Source organism: Schistocerca gregaria, chromosome 4 (assembly GCF_023897955.1).
Source record: "Schistocerca gregaria isolate iqSchGreg1 chromosome 4, iqSchGreg1.2, whole genome shotgun sequence".
NCBI lineage: Eukaryota > Metazoa > Arthropoda > Insecta > Orthoptera > Acrididae > Schistocerca > Schistocerca gregaria.
In genome coordinates this window covers 420,709,310-420,729,759 of record NC_064923.1, presented here as the reverse complement: position 1 = coordinate 420,729,759, position 20,450 = coordinate 420,709,310, and the positions used below count along the sequence as shown (strand labels likewise).

At 36.7% G+C, this 20,450-nt stretch overlaps 1 protein-coding gene across 4 annotated transcripts in view; it reads right to left on the bottom strand.

Moving 5' to 3' along the window:
* Window positions 1-310: 310 nt before the first annotated feature.
* Window positions 311-20,450, bottom strand: part of LOC126266657 (UDP-glucose 6-dehydrogenase) — an 80,879-nt gene continuing 60,739 nt past the window's right edge. For 2 of the 4 annotated variants that reach the window (XM_049971071.1, XM_049971073.1), the window contains exons 9-10: window positions 15,793-15,948; window positions 12,284-15,298 (exon numbers count right to left, since the gene is read on the bottom strand). In XM_049971071.1, the coding sequence (XP_049827028.1) occupies window positions 15,122-15,298; window positions 15,793-15,948 (333 nt within the window). In that variant the 3' untranslated portion in view covers window positions 12,284-15,121. Of the gene's footprint in view, window positions 1,621-12,283; window positions 15,299-15,792; window positions 15,949-20,450 lie in introns of those variants that run through there. The other 2 variants (XM_049971072.1, XM_049971070.1) reach the window with 2 other exon arrangements.

The following is a 20,450-nucleotide window of genomic DNA, read 5'->3' as shown; positions in this document are numbered from 1 at the left end:
AATCAAGGACATGTGGCATCAGGATAAAGTTGACATTATACCAATTATACTATCAACTACAGGAGTCATACCACACAATATCCACCAGTACATCAACGCAATACTGCTACATCCAAACGTATATATATATATAACTACAGAAAATCTATAATTATTGATACATGTTCAATTACCCGAAAGTTCCTAAATGCAATGTAACATATACCGCACAGTTAAAAGGAAGTCACACTTGATCAAGGTCCGCACCACTTTCCATTTTTAACCAGACATAATGTCTGAGAAAGGAAAGAAATAATAATAATAATAATAATAATAATAATAATAATTACTTTGGAGGTAGTATCTTGTTACTGTTTAGGGGAGTACAATTTCTAATGAACATGTGTGACAAGCATGTGTAATGTGCAGTGAACTGAGCTAACAAAACATGGTTTAAGGACTGATTTAATGCTTCAGTTTGGCACTAGCTACTTGCCACACCTTCAAGGTGCTACAGACTTTCTTCGGGGTTCTGACAAAAAGGATATCATTGGAGTGTTCAACTCAACAATGTCACTCATTTTAACTTATTAGCAAATGTATACATAACACTTTACAGACTTTTGTAATACACTACCTAAGATATTCCTAATAATATTATACAGTGCTATTTCACTTCTGTAAATACCCTTTTCATTTTGCTCAGTTTTCTCAAAGTTGCGAGGTGACAAGAATGTTTTATAACTCCTTTGTACTTTTTTCCTTTTTCCTGTCCCTAACATAATCACTTTTTTCAGTTTGTTGGCCTAGTGTTAAGAAACATCACTTACACATTTATTTTCTCATAATACATCTTCAGTAGTACACTAAAACAGAGAAGCAGGGCACTCCAAAACATATTGCATGTTGTGGACCTGACTGCAATCAACCCTCATCCTTCAAGCTCCAGCTTGCTAAGTTTGTCACTTTTCATTCATGCATTCATTCATTCACACATTGTGTTCTGTAAATACCACCACAATGGAAAGGCTATGGGGATGTGGAATGAATCATGTCACACATTAACAGGCAGAAGCAGCCACAGCAGGTTGCTTCATTGATGCCAAAACGGAATAATCTCTAAGTCTTCAAGTGATGTTTTCACTGTTTTCTTCAATACATTTGTCTTGGAAGGTAGGGGATAGGGGCAGGTTAGTAATTCAAACACATTGAAGATCATGTTATGTAGAACATCCAAGATATCACAAGCAGTGGCTTAATTAAGAGTACACCTCAATTATTGTAAATTATATTCATCATTCGTGAGGCATGCCATCTGTGACCTCTAGTTCTTTAAAAAAAATTAGACATCAATGCAATCTTAATGTGTGCAGCACTATAATTTAAATAACTAGAAAAAGGTGAAGAATGAAACATTTCTGTCAGTTTCAGGGAGAAAGTGGGCTGTACCTGACTCCCCAAATACTTAAATGAATTCCAGTATCTTGTTTTTTTTTTTAGTTTTTTTTTTTAAATTGGGATGTAAGTTCTTACACATTACAGTGCCATCATAAATGCATCAATGTACTTTGTTGCACTGCAGTAGCAATGTTGCCAGGGAAGGATGTAGCCATGATCTCCCATAAGAAAGTCTCCCAGCACCTGGAGAAAAACAAATAAAACAGTAGTTAGAATGAGAAGATTTTTTTCAACAGTTAGCATATCAAATATTTGTTGAGTACTTCTACTTGTACTTCAATTATTATTTTATTTTGAGTTTTTGGATATGGTTTTAGTGTATAAATAACTTACTTATATGTGGAAAGCTTCAAACATTACATGCATGCTGTGTGTGGCTCCGTTGATAAAATACAATATTTACAGCTACTTCTACATACATACTCTAGAAGCCATAGTATGGTGTGTGTTGTAGAGCACCTTGTACCACTACTAATCATTCCCTTTTCAGTTCCATTCACAAATGGAATATGGATAAGACTCTAAAGTTGCCATTTTGGTCAGTTTTGAGAACTGTCATGCCACAAGAATTAAATTTTATAGGTGACACATAAAACTTATTACATTCCAGAGCATTAATAGTTATTCATTGTGTATGAGAATTCTGTAATGAATAACAAATCTGTACTCATGGCTAGTGCCTCCTTGTAAACATCTGTGGGATAGATGGTTCACTATTGATGGACTGAGCTTGTGCTCTCTTGAAATGTCACGATCAACTCTTTAGCAAATTGTTAATATAATTTGGACTAAATAAAAGTGCATGCAAGAAGAGATCATGGATGTTTGACTGGAAAACACATGAAACAAAGTCTACACTGCACCATATTAAACAAGCAGCATATTTGTTGTCCACTGACATTGTGCTTCTTCACAAAAACATCCACTTGCATGCTGCTGAGTTGATGGAGGATTTGCTCCAACAGTTTAAATGGGGAGTTTCTGAACATTAACCTTATAGCCTGGTCTTGGCCTTGAGTGATTGCCATCATTTTCCCAAATAGAAAGACTTTGAGGGGGAGGGAGCACTGTGGAAATGACAACAAACTGAGAGAGGACATTAGACATTAGTGCCTGGTTCAACAACTTGGTGGCAACTGAGATTGCAAAAGGCATGTGAAAGCTTGTGGAGACATACATAAAATGTTTTTAAACTTGAAGAGTGACTACATACAAAAATAGCTAAGATATCAAAATATGTTGTAAAATGAGTTTCCTTTCCTCATCTTGAACTAAAGTATCTGGAGAAACAAACATTACTCTTATTCTATGTATCATTAATATTTTGTTTCCAATTAAATTTCTTATCAGTCCAGCTAGTAATTGTTTTTTTTTTTAAATTTTTTGCTAGTTACTGTCCTTACTTTATTGGTTAAGTTTTACACTGTCTAATACAGATTTGTGTGTACCATGTTTTTATGTAAAAATGTAATCATACAATAATGTTAATCACTCCTCCTATTGACATGTGTCAGTTGTATTCCGTTTGAACTTAGTTTTGTCAGCAAAAATAACTATTTTGCTTCACAAATGTAAGAGAGGTCACTTATGTCCTTGTGGTTTTCAATTTGTAGACTGGTTTGATGCAGCTCTCCACATTAGACTTCCCAAGATTTAACTTTATATTCAAACTTAAAAAATTTCTCTTTTCCGGGAATGTTTTTCTTGCTATTGACAGTCTTCATTTTACTTCCTGTCTACTTTGCCTATTGTCACTTACATTATTACCCAAATAGCAAAATTGTCTACTACTTTTAATGTTTCATTTCCTAATCTAATTCTTCAGCATCACCTAATTTAATTTGACTACATTGTTTCCTTCATTTTACTTTCATTGATATTCATCTTATTACCTCTTTTCACAACACTGTGCATTCTGTTCAAATGCTTTTCTAAATCTTTTCGCATCCCTGACTGAATTAAAATGTCATCAACAAACATCAAAGTTTTTACTTCTTCTCATCGATTTATAATTCCCTTTCCAAAATGTCTCCATTTCTTTTAGATATCACTAAACATATGGTTTGAATAACATCAGGCATGTACTACAATAATGTTTCACTCCCTTCTCACCAATGCTTCCTTAAGTTCTTATAACCCCAATCTATTTTCTGTACAAGTGGTAGATTACTTTTTTGCTTCCTGTATTTTATTCCTCTTACATTCAGAATTTCAGAAAGTGTATTGAGCCAGCATTATCAAAAGCTTTCTCTACATAAAAGAATCTGATAAAGGTAGGATTACCCATTTTAAGTGTATCACATAAGGTAAGTCTTAGGGTCAGTCTGCCTAACATGTTCCTACATTTCTCTGGAACACAAACTGATCTTCCCCAATGTCAGCTTTTGACAATTTTGCATTCTTATGTATTCATACCTTTCAGCACCTGTTGTCTATGGATTCAGAATTATTACCTTCTTTTTGAAGTCTGAGAGTATTTTATCATATATCTTGCATACTAGGTTGAATAGTTCCATCATGCCTCTCTCTCTCTCTCTCTCTCTCTCTCTCTCTCTCTCTCTCTCCCACAAAGATCTCAATAACTCTGAGCAAATACCATCTTGGATCTTTTTTCAACATAGGTCATTTAGTCCTCAGTCAAATTATTCTCTCAATTTGTCTCATCAGAACCTACTTCCTTTTCTCATTCAAAAACATTGTCTTGAAGCTCATTTCTCTTCTATATATTCCTTCCACTTTTCAGCTTTCTGTCCAGGCTCTTGATATTCATAAAGCTATTTCTTTTTAATACAAAGGTCTCTATTTTCCTACAGGTAACATTTGTTTTTTCCTCTAATCATACATGGTTCTAAAGCCTTTTATTTCTTGTCCACCTATTCCTTCTTGGCCATTTTGTACACTCTGCATTCACTTTTTAGATGTGTGTATTTCCTGTCACCTGCTTGTTTGCTGAGTTTTTATATTTTCTTCTTTCACCATATCAGTAAACATCTCACTTGTTATCCAAGGATTTCTGCTGGGCCACATGGTTTGCCTGTTTGATCCTCTGCTGTCACCACAATCTATTGTATTTCTTATCCCCATTTCTGTCAATTGTTGCTTAATGCTCCTTTTGAACTGTAAACTGCCTTTGAATTTTTTTCAATTTATCCACCTTTCTGCAGTTTCTTCAGTTCTAAGCAGCAGTCAATGAATTACGTGTGCAGAATACACATATGGTCTTGGGGTTGGTTTGTAGTATAAAACCTGGTTTCAAAATCTCTGTTACCATTATGCAATCTGTTTGGAGCCTTCTGGTGTCTTATCTTATATGTCCAGTATTTTATTTTGTTATATATGTATAAAAGGCATGTCTGGAAAGTAAATAATATTTTGGAAAATAAGTCTAAACATTTTTTTTTTCAAACCAAACTTTATTTTCACTAGAAAGAGCATCACTTAAATTCTTAGTCTATGTAGTAGTCACAATTGTTCAAACATCTGTAACAGCAGGAAAGTAACTTTCATATGCCTCTTCATAGAAAGATGCTACCAATGAAAACAGCTCCTACTGAACCCCATTTTTTGCACTGCCATTGCTGTCATAGTGCACTGCCATCTCTGTCATAGAGCCTTCCTCCAAAATCACACTTCAAGTTCAAGAACAAATGGTAGTCAGAAGTTGTGAGACTGGGGCTGTATGATGGGTGATTCAACTGCTCCCAACCAAAATGCTGAGTGACACCAGAACAATGGGGACATGCATTGTCACAAAGCAACACAGAGCCTTGACTGAGTATTCCACACCTTTTGTTTTAAATTCAGTGCTAAAGTTTTCAGTGTTTCACAGCATTGTACCACATTGACAGTCTCACATTTTGGGAAGGAAGTTGTCAGACAGTCTGCTCTGAATGCAGTGCACAATTTTTTGTGCAAGAAATGTTTGGGGTGTGTGTGTGTGTGTGTGTGTGTGTGTGTGTGTGTGTGTGTGTGTGTGTGGGGGGGGGGGGGGGGGGGGATTGTGAGTACCTCCAGTCCAACTGTTGTTTTGATTCTGGAGGGACCTCACAAATCCATTTCATCAACAGTCACAATTCTATTTAAGAATTCATCTCCCGCATAAAGTATTCGGTACAAAATGTCAAAGCACAGCAGTCACTTTGTTTTTCGGACTTCTATAAGCATTTTCAGAAGCCAAAGGGGACACAATTTGCAAGAATTTAAGTGATTTGTGATAATCTTATGCAAAACCATTTTCTAAATCTTTGGAAACTCATTATAGACCATTCTTATTGTGAACTGTCTGTTTTCACGAATTTTCTCAATTGCTTCTCGACCAAACCATCATTAAATTGTCCCACCCACTTTCTCATCATTTCATGTCATTACATTTTCACGATAAATCTCTAAAAGCTGACGAATTTTAGCTGGGTGAGAATTATTTCCTTTCAAAAACCATATTACAGACGGCCCTTCATACTCTGTAGGCTCAGAGATGGTCTTAAAACTTTTGAGTGATCACTAACAAATGTAAACACAACACAGTCCTGCTGTAATGACATCAGTGGAAAGAAAATGAACCAGAGAGACGAGTGTGAATGTGTGGAACTGTGAAGTTACTGCTGTGATGGTAGTAGAATGAGACTACTTAGTTCCTGGACACACCTCGTACAGTTGGAAGGTGATTCTGGGTCATCATGATTATTTCTGGTTGGTTAAATGTGGTATATAGGCCACAATTAATATTATGTGGGGAATATAAAATGTTGGAGTAATTTGTGAATAGTGAATGAAAACATCATGCAGGATATCACATTGCCACTAACTGTTCAACCATACAATTTTTGGAGTATATTTTCTACAAGTTCAAGTCTTTTAAAAAAATATAATGCTATGGGCTAAAGAATTAGCGTTGTTACTCTACAGTTTTCACATTTCAGCAGTTCATTAGCAACATGTGTAAAATAGATGCCCAATTACATTGTCATCTTCAATATTAAGCATTGTGATATTAGATAAGGAGGCTACTAGGATAAATGCACATTTTTTCCTCAGTTACAATAAACTGTACTATATTACTTCATGTCAGTTTGAATGTAGCAAGTTGCAGCCGTGACCTGCTTTCAAAATACCTTCTTTATTATAAATCTTGTTAATAAAAGAATGTATTTTTGTAGTGCAATTTATAACTAAAATAGCACATTTTTAAACTAAACATTGACCTAATTGAGCACAATTGTTCTCTAACCTTACTTTTTCAGTAAAATTGGTTTAGCTGAAAATAGCTGTTAGGAGCAGCAGTGAAATATCTGCAGCTTTCATCTGGAATCCCAGTAAAATGCTATTAATGAATGTAATTTATTTGGGTTCATTATCAAAATTATGGTAAGCAGTACTCTGTCCTTTTAATACTATTATTGTTATGCCATCCTGGACTTTCTGGGGTTAGTTTAAATTAGGAAATAAATTTAAATCATTTAATCAATGAATTAAAATCATGCCCTCAATGTGTATGCGATGATTTACGCTTCAGCAATATAAGATGATGAATAAGGTTGAAAACTGTATATCTTCATGCATTGTATTCCATAGATACCGTTGAGGATAAATCTTCAGGTGTATGAAATGAGTCAAGTTATACATGAAAAGCAGACAAACAAATGATATAAACTTAAACCATACACTGTAGCAATGATAAACTGAAATGCTTAATACTCTTTGTAATTATGACAATGAAATATAACCTAGCAAATTAGAGAGGAAGCCATAACAGTGAAAAAAAGGCTGTTTGTTCCTCTGTTGAACTACAGGTTGGAATACCAACAATATTAGGAAATAAACAGATTGCTAGTCACTGTACAGATTGTCTGTTGACCTGCAGACAGGCACAGTGAAAAGACTGTTACAAATTATATTTATTGGCTAAAGCCTTCTTCACCGAAGAAAACACACATCCACACAAGCAAGCACACCTGATGCATGATGACAACTACTACTGGCAGCTCAGATTGGAAATGCTTAGAAAGACATCTGCGAGGTGTGAGGTTATCTACTTTACACAATAACTTCTTCTAAACAAATACTTTATTTACTTCAGCCACACTACACCAAAAAGGTAATTCCTTAAGAGAACAGGGAGTTTACATCTGTAGGAAGATCACACATTGATTTTTGATCAACATAATGACAGGTGCTACTAAGGGCATAATGCTCTTGATTAATTTTTATCCATGTGTTAACTTCCTTTTAACTTTTTGTCCAATTGGACAGCAAAGAATTTCATACACTGCTTCATTCAGTACATGGCTTTTGATATCTACTTCTGCTGCTAAAATGTCATCTTTGCTTGTTTAAAATTGTATAATATGAGTCTTTGAGAGATTAAGACAAACTGTTAGCTGTGAATCACTTGGAGGAATGTCCATGTATTATCTGAGTTGCATCTACTAATTTGAGTTTGGAACCTTGATTAGCATGCTCATGTCAGCAGCAAATGTTACAGTTTTTGAACTGTTCTTTAAAGTCATTAGAAGATCATTTATGTACGTTAAAATAAGTAATCCTAATAGCAACCTTTGTGGGAGCCCACAGTATGATCCGCCATTCTGAGATTAGTATCATTCTTGTGGCACAGTCTGATAATGTGATTCTTGGCTTTCTGTTGTGATGGTATGATGCCATTTGTTCAAGAAAGATGTCATTTGTGCCATAACATTTTAGTTTGTCACATAATATTTTGTGATTCACACTATTAGTTACCTTGTCAAGGTTACTGACTATACCGACAGGATAATATTTATTGTTTAGCTTTGCCAAGAACTCACTTGAGATACCATTTGACTTTCTCAGTAGAAACCTATCATGAAAAGTTGAACTACAAGGCATTTAACACATTCTGCTCATAAGAATGAAACAACATTCTATCATAGGCTACTCACTCAAATACTTTTTAAAAGATTATAAGGAATCGATCAGGTCCATAATTAAAAGTTATTTGCATATTTCTAGTTTTATAGATGGGTGCTACTACTGCACATTTAAGTCTGTCAGGAAATACACCCCAAGTCTTTGACTGACTGACTAAAATGTAGCTTATGACTATTCCTATCGAGTCACAACAAAATTTTAATACTCTGAAACGCCACAATATCCAGCAGCACAACTACTTTTTACGCAGAATCTTCTTCTTCCATTGGTTTTATATCCCAGGATGGGACTTGGCCTCCTCAATAATTTTCTGCCATTCCTCTCTGGACTTCACCATGGACCTCCAGTTATGGCAACCGACTCTGGCAGTGTTCTCTCTAACCTCGTCGCTCCATCTCAACCTAGGTTGTCCTCTTGCTCTTCGTCCTCCAGGTTCACTGCAGCAGGCTTTCCTTGTGGGATCTGTCTCGAGTTGCATTACATGTCTAGCCCATCTGAGTCTACGCAGCTTTTTGAACTTTACCACATCATCCTCCTTATAGCAGTCAAAGTTCATCATTTCTTCAGCTTCTTCAGGTCCCATTTACATATACAGGTACAAAAATCCTCCTCAGTATATTTCTTTCACGTGACCTCAATTTTTATTTTCATCTTGTTTCGTAATTGTCCATGTTTCTGAGCCATAAGTAAGTACTGGGCGTATCAGCATTTTGTAAAGTCGACACTTAGTCCCTCTTGATATAAGCTTGGATTTAAAATGTCGCAACATTCCAAAGTAGCATCGGTTAGAAGCCCCTACGCCAGCCATAATTGCAGTAAAGGTGGTGCCATTTGCTTCTATCTTTGAGCCCATATAGGTGAAACATTTCACTTTCTAAAATGTCAATCCATCAAGGGCTATTGTGTGCTGTCATTTCAAGCATTTTCCTGTACGCCAGATTTTTCTCCTGACTTTTCTCTTACATTCTTCATCAAATCAGGAACTCCTTGGTTGTTTTCCTTCTTTCCCTACCACTACTTCTGCTGCTTTAATGACTGCAAGTGTTCCATTCCTGATCCAGGTTATCACTTACACTAGGGATGTATATTGCAAGATTCTCAGCAACTTTCACAGAGTACGTTTTAAAGAGGTCTTCATTTTTTAACTTCGATACCATATACTTACTTTGAGGTGTTCCTTAGACTTTTCTTGCATTGGATATTCAAGCTCTTAGTTTCACAATTGAAAGGTAGTGGTCTGAATCTACAGTAACTCCTCTGTAAGTTCGTACATCTAGTAAGTTTGAGGAATGCCTGCCATCAATAATTACATGACCAATTTGGTTGAAGTTACTCTGATCAGGGCTACAACATGTTGCTTTATGAACCCTTTTGTGTGGGAACATAGTGCTACCTACAGCCATGTTATGTGACAGTGCAAACTAAATGACTCTGTGGCCATTGTCATTTGTGTATTCATGGAGGCTGTGCCTTCCTGTTACTGGGAGGTAATGTTGTTCTTTACCAATCTGTGCATTGAGGTCTCCAATAATTATTTTAGTGTCATACACAGTTCTCTCGAGGTTCTCAAACGTGTCTTTATCCTGGTCATCTGATATTTCTGTGGGTGCATATACATTGATCAATGAGTAGTTTGAGAATCAGGTCTTCAATCACATATATGAGATCCTAGATGTTATTCCAGTGAATCCACTCACTAAGTGTTTATATTTTTGTCTGTACCAAATTCACGGTGGCTCTCTGAACCATGGTAGAAAATTATCCAGCTTCCCCTATCAAGAATTCCATGTCCAGTCCATCGTATTTCCTGTAGGGCAATTATGCCTGCCTTGGTTTTACTGAGTTGATCTAGCAGTGACCTCAGGGCCCCCGATCTGTACAGCGATTGTATGTTCCAGGTTCCAATAAACACATAATTTTTTTTGTTTGCCTTTAACAGTACCATGTCATCGTCCATAAATTCATCCGGCTTCTTTACTCTGAGGTTCCTGAACAAGAGTTTTTTTTTTTTTTTTTTTTTTTACAGGAAAGGGTTGTTAGTCACTTGCCCAACCCCCAACTTGGAGGACCAGGATTTGTATGAAGTTTACTCCTTTAGGAAAGCTGGCTTCACTACGCCTATAGGCCCTCCCTGCCCTATGTTGTGGGACACACTTTGTCTGGCTCCTTTGTCAAGACCACTCCAGCTTGAGTGACCCTGCCAGTAGCTAAGCTACTGCCAACACAGCTCTTGACATCATCGGAGCATGCAAACCCTCCCGCCCACCACTGAAGGTACCTTCGATAAGGCGGTGTCCACTGGGAAGGTTTTACACATAATAACTTTTTAAAATATTCTTAGCAGTTGTATTTTTGAAACTAACATCTATTGATTGTGTAAACAGTATCAACACAAATATATCTTTCACAGCTGTGTTGCATTCAGATGACTACAACTGAACTAGTACATTACAGCTCAATCACTTTGGTAATCAATGTGCTACAATTTTCTTTATTCCTAAAACGTTCTATAATAAACACACACTGATGAGCCATAACATTATGACCACCTGCTTAACAGTGTGTTGGTGCACCTATGGAGTGCCATACACTAGCGATTGTATTTGGCATGGATTGGACAAGTCCTTGTAAGTTTCTGGCGGTATGTGGAACTGTACGTATGAGCACTGGTTGTGCAATAACCGTACCTTATGAGCTGGTAATTTGTGGGCTTGGAGCTAACCCCATATTGCAACCGATGTATGTTCCATCTGGTTCAGATCAGGTGGATTTGGTAGCCAAAACATCAATGCGAGTTTACTGTCAAAACACACCACAGCAAGATCCTGGCCAAGATTATCCTGTTACAAGATGCCACTTATCAGGGAAGGCATCATGCATGAAGTCATGCAAATGGCCTGCAATAATGCTCACAGAGTCCACAGCTGTCACAATGCCTTTGATTACTACCACAGGTCCCAATGGAATTCAACACGGATGTATTCCACAGCACAATACTACTCCCTCTGTTCTAAATCTGGTGCATATTTCAAAAAGCTCTTAATCTGGATAACAGCATGTCGGACACGACTGTCGACCTGATGCAACAAGAAATAGGATTTTTCTGGCCAGACAACATGTTTCTATTGATCTGTGGTCCAATCCTGATATCCCATGCCCACTGCAAATGTAATGTCATTGGTCAATACAAGCACAAATAGGGCTCGACTGCTACAGAACCCCATATTCAACATTCTGCCCCGAATGGTGTGCTCTGAAACACTTGAGCCTGCACCAGCATTGTACTCTGTCATCAGATCTGACACATATCACCACTTATCCTGCAGAGTGGGAAAGCCCTTGATCTTCATGTTCTATGAATAGGTGTGGGCATCCTACAACTTGTTGCCTTCTCATGGTTTCACCACTGTTCAACCACTTCCACAGGTGCTCAAGACAGGAGCATATGAACAGTCTACCAGCTTCATATATCATTGCTGGAATGGTTTCCCATTCATCTCTTCTCCATTTATTTGCTTTCCTCTCCATGTCGCCTGCCAGCAATCTCACAGTGAGCATGGTGATAATGTTTTGTATCATCAGTGTATAATGCCAAACAACTGGTAGTGAAGTTCCTACAGTGGTGTACCTCACATGGAGAAATAGAGGCAAAGTTAGCCTTGTCTCTTACAAGGACTATAAGAACAGCCTCATTAAATGCATTAAAATTATGGAACACATTTTTTGTGCTAAGCAGCTTCTCTGTTGGCATAAGATTATCCCAGTTCACCTAAGAGCACACATTTATGAAATATCAGACCCAATACAGAACTGAATTAAGAACATCTTGATAGATAACAAAATGTGTAGCACTGGAAGAACATAAATGTAAATTTAGGTCAGTATTCCTCAATAACAAAGTTCATTTTGAGGAATAAGCAAGAAAAATTTTAACAAAATGTATTTAGAATTCATGTATTTGCACAGTTACAGATAATGCACAAATTACATGGTCACTTACAATTTAATAAATAAAACGGACAACATAAAACTGCATTTGATTTTCACGTTTGACACAGATTGAGACATCTCCACAAGACTGACCCTGGCAAATGAGATTATGGATGGCATTTTTGGATCAATAATTCAAAGCCAATTCCGTGGTCTTATCACAAGTGCAAGACATTTATTCTGGAATATATATTACTGTTGCTGAGAAAATAACAGCTGTGAATAGAATCATAAAAGTTATAATGCATGATGCAATTGTAGTAAGTCATTCATATAGCTGAACATGTATTATATTCACAGGGCTGTTAAATTATGCAGATAAGTTGGTGTGGGGGTGGGGGGTGGAGGGTAGGGAGGAGATCAACCTCACTGAGAAAAATGCATAATCCCAGTTGCCAGGATCAGATTACATGCATAAAATCAACACTGGATGTGTTAACTGTAGCACTTATCCCATGCCCATCACCACTTAAATGAACTAACAAGGAAACATTTTATGTTACTTTAAGTATGCTACTGTCAACAGAAGGTTTCTGCTACGGAATGATCAATTGTACAAGTATAGCAGTGTAACAGAACAGTATCATAACTGGCCTAATTTAATATGAAATTCAGTCATGTTTACAAAATTTAACAACAATGGATACACAAAAGCACACTCAAGAAAATAAAATTCAGATTGGTGCATTAACTTGAAGTACAGAACCATCACATACAAAGAATAACTGAGAAGAAAGATGTGAATGCTGGATGAACAGAGGGTTGTGAATGACTGCCAGCTCTATCGGAGATATTAAAAATATTTTTTTCCATCAACTTCAAGTAGTCAGTAGTAACAATAAACTGAGATGCATTTCACATTCTTTATCATATAATTATGGATCCATTCTCTTTTTTATTTCTGTTATAAAGACTTGTGCAGAAACTTTAGCTTTTGATATCTGAAGTTTGCATTATTTTATTTGCTGATGCTGTCATTCACTCCCCAATCTTCCCAACATCAGGCAAGCAAGATCAATCTATGAGTCTAGCACAAATGAAATATGGGGAGAGGTAACCACACACCCACTCGTAAGTACTGTCATTTATCTGCAGGTGACTAGTTACTTCCCCTCGTTTTTGCTGTGGTTGTTTCTATCTTGATATTTTCATTATTGAAATACCACATACAAAATATTTTCCTGAACAACATGACAGCTTTTAGCATACACAAATTAATATGATAGTTACATCCTCTAAAGACTCACTCAACTAAAGAGTACATATTACAGATTCATGTGTACATAATGATCACTGGCATTTATTTGTTGCTGCATCAAAAGAACACATCAAGAAGTCTACAAAAAGCAAGTTTAACAATTAGAAAAATCACACATATAATTAAATACTTTTCATTCTATAATATTTTTTGTAAATGCATATTTGTCTTGCTGTAGTACATTTATTATACGATTAAATGCTTTCAACACATGTACAATGAAGCTGGGAACAAATGAATAACTTGTTTTCACAATGAAGATCTTACTTCTGTACATCATTTCTTTTTAACGCAATACTCTCTTAAGGGTTGCCTTCTTCAAAGAATATTGCAGTAGGTCAGAGGATAAAACTAGTTTGTTATTTAAGAAGTTGATCAGTGGGGAAATTTTTAATTAAATGTCCCATAAACAAGTACCCTGACAACGACAGTCCTCAAAATACTGCAAATACTTCAAGCAGGAATCAATTTTAAATGAGATGATACTTCAATCACAGTATCAACTGACAGCAGTCAATATTTATATTTGTTGTTCTACATAATGAAATTTAATTTCACTATAGGAAAAAGAGATGGAACAATAAACAGCTAAAATATATTGTGAAACTATTAGGTGTAAATAGAATTTATATTGAAGTACACACAGAATACTTTCCTTTAAAATGTTATGCTATATATCTGATAATACTGATGGTATCTTGCTCTAGTTTCTGTATGGCAAAGGCAATTTCCCATAGAAATTACCACCACCTTGAAAGCACAGAATGAAAGTAAATCATTAAATTCCACATTCCTGGCTCTCAATAGTAACGTAGATAATGGATTAATATGAAAGGAGGAAGTGCATATAAACATTTTTAACTTGTGCTTTCTGCTTCCTCTTGCCTTATACCAGAAAGTGGAGGTGAAGATTGAGGGAGAGGGAAAGCAATGGCAGAGGGGATAGAAAAAATTAGTCTATATGATGGAAATCACATGAGGATTATGACAGGGCACCTGATAAATGTAATGGAGAGGACGGGGCTGAGGGGCTAGTAGCTTGCTGTCTCCATCAGTGCCCTGTCACCAACAGTCACTTACTGAAACAAAAGTGCTATGAAGGTTATGACGACGACACCTGTAGTGTCCTTCATGAAAGTTACATTGACCACAAAAACTACAAAATGAAATTAACAATAAACATAAAACTACCTATGTGCGCTACTATGCAGGCAAAAACTAGATCTTTATAAAACTAAATGAATATTATCTCCACAAGTTGCAACAGTGATCATTAAAAGACAGAAAACAAGAATTATAAAACAACAGAACTCACCTATACAAAAGTGTAAAAGATGTAGATGATTAATATACAATGAACAACATACATCTCGAAGTTATATGTTTTATACAGAAAATAAGTCTTTAAATGCTAACAAGTGTTCACATACGGCACAAGTTACAGGAAAATTGACCTGCTTTCTGTCTGAAACATACTACTCAGTCTGACAAGATCATTTATGCAATGTCACTTTCACATTCAGTCTTTATTTAAACCTGTGTTGTACTGCCCCACACTCGAGATACAACTGGTCGTGAAAGTCTTTTACCTATTGTCTGTACTTGGAAACCAATCTTCATCAGAGCCTCATGATCCAAAATTTTCCGTCCATCAAATATGTATGCTGGTTTCATCATTCCATTATAAATGCGTTGGTAATCAAGAGTCTAGAAATAATAATAATAATAATAATAATAATAATAATAATAATAGTAATAATAATAATGACGATGATGATAACAATGACAACAACAATAATAGTAATTGTAATGAGTTTTACTATCAGCACAAAAAATTGTGAGTGGAGCATTTAAGCATGAAAGTATTATGGCATGCAGAAGTTCATAAAATTAAGCTGTTAACATTTATATGTTTATAATAACAGGCTTATTCCACTACATGAAAACTTTTCTCCTACAAGCAAAAACCACATTTTAAAATTCTCATGCAATTGTCTTAAAGTGCTTGAACAAGAGGAGAGGCATCTGACAGCAGGAAATGGGTAAGGAGTGCAAGAAATTGGTAGGAAGTGGGAAAAAAAGTTATGGTGTGTGGAAAGGAGGACGTGGATGTGAGTATGGACGTGGATGTGCACATACCATCAAACTAACCCATGTTTCAAAATATGATATCAAAGACAGGTAATTCTATCAATACTTACAACAAACTCATCCCACTCAGTACATAGTACTATAGCATGCGTTCCCTTTGTTGCTGTATATGCATCACTATGTATCTCAATTGATTTCTTCACCTTTTCAGGCTCTTCTGTGACGGATGGATGTGTCAAGTCTTCAAGAATCTGTGAAGGTTCCACCTAATACAAAGCATCAACATCAGTTACTACCAAAATTGGTAACAGTTGGCTAGAACACTAAGTGAGAAGGCAGCATGCCAGCTATGAGACTTTTCTCTTGTGCATTTGTGACAAAAGTAATGCAGTTATCTACATTACTTCAATGAAAGTAATAATGTTGTGAATATTTTTGGAAGTATAAATGTTGTTCTTTTATTTACTCAGTTATCTTGAGGGCACATTATGACAATTGCTCTAAGCTACCAATATATTTCCTCACAGACTGTTAAAAAAAAGGAATTTAAAGTTTATTTTCAAATAAATGCTCTGTGAATAAGAATCTTCATAAACAGGGCGAAGAAAAAGAAATTACATGGTAATTGCATCTCATATTATGCAGTGAGAATTATCAAGAAAGTACGTCTTCGTACTGAAGCCAGAGACTGGAATTTTCTCCTATGAAAGAGCCTGTAAGCCACTGAGTCATTACCTAGAAACACCCACACATTATTGAACAGAATCACAGAAACATAGTATTTAAAGGAGATGAATTATCACAGACTGTCACAATGATGTGTTTTCTAGTTTGGAAAGACTTTTTTGTCCAAAATAAAATGCTCAATAGCCTCTCTTTACACGGTGAACAGCAATCTATCCTTATCATATCAACTTTTGTTATTCCATCCTGGATTTTTAATTACTTGAGAAAAAGACTATTTGCCACAGACATTCAATTTTGATAATTTTGGATGAATTTTTTTTAAGACAACATATTTCTGAAATGCCTCTAAACATAAACAACTGATAAATAAATGAAACCCTTTTCCACAAACTTTATTGTACAATGTAGCTTTTGAGTTATATGACCAGTCTCTGCTATGTAACTGATCCCAGAGATGAGAACCAAGCAATTCTATTTCTTTTAATTGTATAATTTTAAAGTTATCTCTATTGTTAGTTTTGCTACAATTATATATGGAATTACATATTCATTAGTCCGCCTCCATAGTGTAGCAGCAGCATTACCGACTATCATGCAAGGGGGCCTGGATTCAATTCCTGGCAATGGACTGGGTGTTGTGTGTCCATCATCATTTTCATCAACATTGACACGCAAGTCAATGGAGTGGCGTCAACTAAAAAGACTTGCAATACGGCAGCCAAACCCCGAAGAGGATAGGCCAATAAATGCCATACAATCATTTCATTTCACATCTTCATTAGCACAGCATTTATCATAAGTATGACTAAACATACACTGGACTAGAGCTATGCATAGGAATGGAATCTTTTGTCATTATCTACTCATGAATGAAGACACAAATTTTTCTTCTATGCCAGAGTAGTAACATTGTCTAAAAAGGAATGAATAATTGAACTGTTCGTTCATTCAATAATAAATGTGGGGATACATACATTTGTTTAGTAGTTGCTGATATCTCTGAGTGAGCTCTGCACCCTTACTCTGTATGTGCAAGACTTCTACATCTACTTTGTATTTGTTATTTTCATCTACCTCCCCCCATGAACCATGGACCTTGCCGTTGGTGGGGAGGCTTGCGTGCCTCAGCAATACAGATAGCCGTACCGTAGGTGAAACCACAACGGAGGGGTATCTATTGAAAGGCCAGACAAACGTGTGGTTCCTGAAGAGGGGCAGCAGCCTTTTCAGTAGTTGCAAGGGCAACAGTCTGGATGATTGACTGACCTGACCTTGTAACAATAACCAAAACGGCCTTGCTGTGCTGGTACTGCGAACGGCTGAAAGCAAGGGGAAACTACGGCCGTAATTTTTCCCGAGGGCATGCAGCTTTACTGTATGATTAAATGATGATGGCATCCTCATGGGTAAAATATTCCGGAGGTAAAATAGTCCCCCATTCGGATCTCAGGGCGGGGACTACTCAAGAGGATGTCGTTATCAGGAGAAAGAAAACTGGCATTCTACGGATGGGAGCGTGGAATGTCAGATCCCTTAATCGGGCAGGTATGTTAGCAAATGTAAAAAGGGAAATGGGAACGTTAAAGTTAGATATAGTGGGAATTAGCGAAGTTTGGTGGAAGGAGGAACAAGACTTCTGGTCAGGTAACTACAGGGTTATAAACACAAAATCAAATGGGATAATGCAGGAGTAGGTTTAATAATGAATAAGAAAATAGGAATGTGGGTAAGCTACTACAAACCGCATAGTGAACGCATTATTGTGGCCAAGATAGATACGAAGCCCACACCTACTACAATAATACAAGTTTATATGCCAACTAGCTCTGTAGATGACGAAGAAATTGAAGAATTGTATGATGACATAAAAGAAATTATTCAGATAGTGAAGGGAGACGAAAATTTAATAGTCATGGGTGACTGGAATTCAAGAGTAGGAAAAGGGAGAGAAGGAAACGTAGTAGGTGAATATGGATTGGGGGAGAGAAATGTAAGAGGAAGCCACCTGGTAGAATTTTGCACAGAGCAGAACTTAATCATAGCTAACACTTGGTTTAAGAATCATGAAAGAAGGTTGTATACATGGAAGAACCCTGGAGATACTAAAAGGTATTACATAGATTACATGATGGTAAGACAGAGATTTAGGAGCCAGGTTTTAAATTGTAAGACATTTCCAGGGGCAAATGTGGACTCTGACCACAATATATTGGTTATGACCTGTAGATTAAAACTAAAGAAACTGCAAAAAGCTGGGAATTTAAGGAAATGGGACCTGGATAACTGAAAGAAGCAGAGGTTGTACAGAGTTTCAGGGAGAGCATAAGGGAACAACTGACAGGAATGGGGAAAAGAAATAGAGTAGAAGAAGAATGGGTAGCTTTGAGGGATGAAGTAGTGAAGGCAGCAGAGGATCAAGTAGGTAAAAAGACAAGGGCTAGTAGAAATCCTTGGGTAACAGAAGAAATATTAAATTTAATTGATGAAAGGAGAAAATATAAAAATTCTGTAAATGAAGCAGGCAAAAAGGAATAGAAATGTCTCAAAAATGAGATCGACAGGAAGTGCAAAATGGCTAAGCAGGGATGGCTACAGGACAAATGTAAAGATGTAGAAGCTTATCTCACTAGGGGTAACATAAATACTGCCTACAGGAAAATTAAAGAGACCTTTGGAGATAAGAGAACCACTTGGATGAATATCAAGAGCTCAGATGGAAACCCAGTTCTATGCAAAGAAGGGAAAGCAGAAAGGTGGAAGGAGTATATAGAGGGTCTATACAAGGGCGATGTACTTGAGGACAATATTATGGAAATGGAGGAGGATGTGGATGAGGAGGAGATGGGAGATGCGATACTGCGTGAAGAGTTTGACAGAGCATTGAAAGACCTGAGTCGAAACAAGTCCCCCGGAGTAGACAACATTCCATTAGAACTACTGACGGCCTCGGGAGAGCCAGTCCTGACAAAACTCTACCATCTGGTGAGCAAGGTGAATGAAACAGGTGAAATACCCTCAGACTTCAAGAAGAACATAATAATTCCAATCCCAAAGAAAGCAGGTGTTGACAAATGTGAAAATTACCGAACAATCAGTCTAATAAGCCACAGCTGCAAAATACTAACACGAATTCTTTACAGATGAATGGAAAAACTAGTAGAAGCCGACCTCGGGGAAGATCAGTTTGGATTCCGTAGAAATACTGGAACACGTGAGGCAATACTGACCCTACGGCTTATCTTAGAAGAAAGATTAAGGAAAGGCAAACCTACGTTTCTAGCATTTGTAGACTTAGAGAAAGCTTTTGACAGTGTTGACTGGAATACTCTCTTTCAAATTCTAAAGGCGGCAGGGGTAAAATACAGGGAGCAAAAGGCTATTTACAATTTGTACAGAAACCAGATGGCAGTTAGAAGAGTTGAGGGACATGAAAGAGAAGCAGTGGTTGGGAAGGGAGTAAGACAGGGTTATAGCCTTTCCCCAATGTTTTTCAATCTGTATATTGAGCAAGCAGTAAAGGAAACAAAAGAAAAATTCGGAGTAGGTATTAAAATCCATGGAGAAGAAATAAAAACTTTGAGGTTCGCCGATGACATTGTAATTCTGTCAGAGACAGCAAAGGACTTGGAAGAGCAGTTGAACGGAATGGACAGTGTCTTGAAAGGAGGGTATAAGATGAACATCAACAAAAGCAAAACAAGGATAATGGAATGTAGGCGAATTAAGTCGGGTGATGCTGAGGGAATTAGATTAGGAAATGAGACAAAGTAGTAAAGGAGTTTTGCTATTTGGGGAGCAAAATAACTGATGATGGTCGAAGTAGACAGGATATAAAATGTAGACTGGCAATAGCAAGGAAAGCGTTTCTGAAGAAGAGAAATTTGTTAACATCAAGTATAGATTTAAGTGTCAGGAAGTCATTTCTGAAAGTATTTGTATGGAATGTAGCCATGTATGGAAGTGAAACATGGACAATAAATAGTTTGGGCAAAGAAGAGAATAGAAGCTTTTGAAATGTGGTGCTACAGAAGAATGCTGAAGATTAGATGGGTAGACCGCATAACTAATGAGGAAGTATTGA